The sequence below is a fragment of the Rhea americana genome, unplaced genomic scaffold (assembly GCF_003343005.1).
Source record: "Rhea americana isolate MKP2758 unplaced genomic scaffold, rheAme1 scaffold_152, whole genome shotgun sequence".
In the NCBI taxonomy this organism is placed as follows: Eukaryota; Metazoa; Chordata; class Aves; order Rheiformes; family Rheidae; genus Rhea; species Rhea americana.
In genome coordinates, this window is record NW_028185617.1 from 85,789 (window position 1) to 90,353 (window position 4,565).

Genomic DNA, 4,565 nt, shown 5'->3' on the forward strand with positions numbered 1-4,565 from the left:
TCTTCAACATTAACTACAGGTCTACTCATCACCCATTTTCACTTTATGTTAGATTAGRGATTAGAACCTTGCATACCAGTGGCTGGATACAGCTCACAGCTTAATTTTAGTTGTATGTAGCCTTAGGAACTGCACCAACATATGGGCTCACATACCATCCTCCAGACAAGCTTGACTGGCGCAGTTGAGAATGGTCTCAGATATTTTTCTGTAAGACTTTCCTAGTGCTTACAAAGTGGAAACAAACACTCACAGGAATCCAGGACTATGTTTCTGCTTTAAAGCTTCAAACCACATTTATTGTAAATTCATGGGGGGGGGAAAAAAAAGAAAAAGAAACTGCAGGTCAGTAAACTATTACATCTCAGTGCGAAGAACTTGTACATGATGTGCAATCAGAGATTGAAAGGAGTATCTAAATAAGCAGAAATTTCTCAATAGAAATCTCATTAAATAAAAAAAATATTTCCATATTTACAGATTATAAGGCAGATGTATCCTTAAAGCATTGTTTAGTGGATTAATTTCTATTAAAAGAAAATAAAAATGGTTCCAATCTAAGAGTGTACTTAGGAAACAGCTTGCTATACAGTCTATTTTTACCGCCAGTGAACGGATCAGTAACCTCCCCTTGACCAGTGCTCTGGTTCTTCTGTTGTCCACGCTCTCACCGAAGGGCTTCTGGAATCTCCACCTACAAAACCAGGGGAGGGGAGTCTCGTTACATTTGCTATTCAGTCTGGAAATCATCAACTGMGCTGTCTGTCTGCTTATCGGTGTAATATGATGATATGTAATTGTGATTTACGTATGTTCCTAAACATCTAGTCTTCCTAATACCTCTGCCCACTATAGATTCTTAGAAATACAATCATCTACTCCATAAAACTAAAATTCCCTTCCTCTCCTCTTTTGTCTAAAGTTGTTAGAAAGGGTATTAACTCTGAGTTAAAAAAAAGCAAGTCCATTCCTTGGGAGGCACTGTGATAACAGATTTGCCATGTATTATGCTCCAGAGATGGCAAAATTCCTATTTGAGTTCCAGGGACACTCCCAAGGGCCCAGTGCTAAGCATCATTTGCTGTAACATGCCTGTACCTGGGTTGTAGCGGTGCCTCACTTCTGTCAAAACTACAGTCAAACAGAAATAAAACATGTGCTAAGAAAAGCCTAATCAGAGGAAAGCCTGCTCACAAGTATTTTCTTGTATTCATATTTCTAAAAACCCTTTTTATAAAATATATAGGTACTAAAGTTAATTAAACTCATGCCATATCTGAGCTATAATCAGATGCAGAAATACGACCTCCTACTTACCCGCCTTAACTGTTTTATGCTGCTTGCTCGAATTGCTTCCATGAGATTGTCATGGAGAGACCTTTGTGGGGTGGAGGGTCGAGTAGAGGGTCGTGAACCTTCTTCTGATTTTCTATCTGAGACTGATTTTAGAGAATCTTTAATTTCTTTCAATATACTGTTCTCATGCTTTTTGCTCTTTTTGCCTTTCTTCTTTTTCTGTCCATTTTGTAAAGCTTTTTTTGAGCTTTCTTGCTGCTTGATGACCTCAGCTATATTCCTAGTTGGTACCTTCTTTTCTGGAAAGATGAGAGGAGGAGGAGGAGGAGGAGGGGGTGGAGGAGGTGGAGGGGGTGGAGGTGCTGGAGCTGGAGCTGGGGGTTGACTTTTCATTGGTGGTGCTTTCTTAGAGAGCTTTGGAGAGGACCAAGGTGAGCTCTTAGGTGATACATAAGGTGAGGACCGAGGAGTTCCTTTCTGCAGGACTTTGGTCTTGGGATTGATTGCTCCATCACAACTAGACTCTTGTTGCCGTTGCTCCTGCATACGCTTTTGCCTTTGTTTATCCATGTTCCTTGTCAGGATACTTGTCATGCTCATTCTTGGTCCAGCAAGCTCAAAGTGGTATCCCAGCTTGACTAGAGTGGTGTTCTCTTTCAACAGTTTAACTATGTCCATTTCCACCTGGCTGCCCATTATGTGCCTTTGATTATGGAATCGTAACTCTGTTAGAACCTTGTTATTCTGCAAAGCTCTCATGATGGCCAGTATCCCTTTACCTGTGACAAAATTTGACTCAATGTTCAGACTATTTATACACTGATTCACCTTTAACATACCAGCAATAGCTATTGCAACATTGTCATCAGCACGCGTATTAGCTAGACTGAATGACTTAACCACTGTGTTGTCCCTGAGGGCTTGAGAAAACTGTATGAGTGTCTGTGAAGTGATGTTTTCAATGTTATTCAGATTGACCTCTGTGGTGTCAGGATCATTGTTCCTAACTTTTTCCAAAGCATCCTCAATAACTGTAGGATTTCCGCAAGGGTGGATGGCACTAGATTTAAAGCTCAGACTGTCTGTGTCCTTTCCATCGTGGCCATTGAGTAAGCTTTCACTGTCCTTCTGGCTGTTACATTTCTTGCGTTTAATGTGGTCAGAACTCCTGCCACCTTCACAATTCACAGTTCTTTCACCAGCTGCAGCATTTTGCTTTTCTTCATCCTCATCTTCATCACTTTCATCTTCATCTTCCTCCTCCTCTTCTTCCTCTTCCTCATCCTCTTCAGTATATGCTTCCTCGGACACTTCACTATTGCTTTCTGTGAAATATTCTTCCTGAATGTCTTCTGCATTGTTTTCCTCTTGCTCTGAATCCTGAACAGGAATGTAGATGTGGGTGTTAAATATGATTACAGTAATGTAGCTACTATCATTCTGAACAAGAAAAAAATTATCTCAAAACTATACAAGTTAATGTTAACAGCTAAAAATAAATCTCCAGAAACAGAGACAGTTAAGAGAATAAAAACATTATTTCAGTGCCTCCTATCTTTTAATTACTATTTCTTTCATTTTCTTTAGAAGACAAATGCTTAGTGCAAATTAAAATAGTTTTACTGACGACAAAGATTTCTACCGAGATAAAATTTGATATAAGATACTACAACATGAATATACTTCATGCTTTCTATGTGTTGGCATGTTCACAAGGGATGTAATGTAGATCTGGATGTATCCTTGCCAGCAGAGACACAAGACTGCAGTTTCAGAATGGACATGATCTATGAGATATGAATTTCTTGATTTYGTAAAGACTAAACACCTGTGCCAATGCTCAGACTTCCATGCATGTATTAGTACATCCATACAGGCTAGAGAATGTCCTGATTGAGTATATAAATAGTGTGTAAACATGCATATTGACTTACAAAATAATACAGAATTACAAGAGTTACATAAAAACAAATCTAGATGTACTCTATAGGCTGTGAACACTTGGGATCTATTTGTGGAGAAAAGATTCAGACACATTCCCACAGGTACCAGGTAATCACATGTCAGTAATCCCCAAATCACTTCAAGTTTGCCAAGAGCTAAGAATATGCTCATAAACAGGTCAGCTGCCATACTGTAACTAGTTATAACTCATTGCCTCCACAGTGTACTGCTCTTGTCTAAACCCTAAGGTATGTTAGTGTGCTTAGTGCACTAAAAAGGCAAATTTGGATCCACTTCTCAAAGTTCTGTACGGTGCTCTAACCAGTTATGGTGGCAAAGCAAAATTCTCCACATGCAGAAGCAGCAAATGTCATTACCTCTGTAAAGTCTCACCACCACCTGGAGAACTCCAGAAGCATGGAAGTGTTGTGTAGGCCATGACTGGATCCTCACAGTGCAACCACCTTTAACCTCTTGCCCCAAAAGATCTCACATGTCCTTTTTAGTCTCCTAGACAGCATATACCTTTTTATTTTTAAATAATATTTTTAAATTTTGATAAAATTTTGCAGAAATATAGTTGTTCTGCATGCATTGCTTTATCAAAATTCATATTTTCTGTGTAAAATACTAAAGAAAGGACATTCACTGGAGACATAATGACTATTCTGCACTTTTGGCAAACTGAAGTGTTACTAAAATGACAGCATATTTTCAGAAAACATGTACAAGTTTAAAATTGCTTAATTATTTGTTTCTGAAAATAATAAAATAACCCCTCCAGTAATGGCAGATTGCATGGCACTGTCTCAAAATCCTAAGCAGATTTCTGCATCAGGACATATACAAAACAGCCAGTAACTCTAACATTTCCACAAGCTTGACTCTAATGAAACAGGACGCGTAACTGCCAGTCGTGAGTGTGCTCCACAGAGGGTTCGGGGTGTGGAGGACTTGCTGGGTCCTCCTGGAGGACCYACCACCGTGATTGTGCTGTGAACTCTGTGCGGGAAGGGCCTTATGCTAACAGACACTCTGCTGCATATAGAAACAGGGTTCATGACGGGACCAAGATTTATATCTGCAAATACTTCTGCAAATACATGCGAACATCTAAAAGATGAAAATGCATTCAGAAAGGCCTCTTTTTTGCTATGCTTTCATCTACCTGGGCAGCAGTCATCAACAGGACTGCTTATGAGCAGAAGTTTGTGCCTCTGAATGGACTAGTAGTATGTTTTGATGGCACTAGATTAATAAAATAAATTACTTGATTGTTTCAATTTTTTTCTTTCTTTTTCTTTCTTTTTTTCTTGCTTTTTTTT

The 4,565-nt window shown here is 39.0% G+C and overlaps 1 protein-coding gene across 1 annotated transcript in view; it reads right to left on the reverse strand.

Moving 5' to 3' along the window:
* Window positions 1-266: 266 nt before the first annotated feature.
* Window positions 267-4,565, reverse strand: part of LMOD2 (leiomodin 2) — a 6,781-nt gene continuing 2,482 nt past the window's right edge. The window contains exons 2-3 of the mRNA XM_085299706.1: window positions 1,318-2,676; window positions 267-694 (exon numbers count right to left, since the gene is read on the reverse strand). Coding sequence (XP_085155832.1) covers window positions 668-694; window positions 1,318-2,676 — 1,386 coding nt within the window. The 3' untranslated portion in view covers window positions 267-667. The remainder of the gene's footprint in view (window positions 695-1,317; window positions 2,677-4,565) is intronic.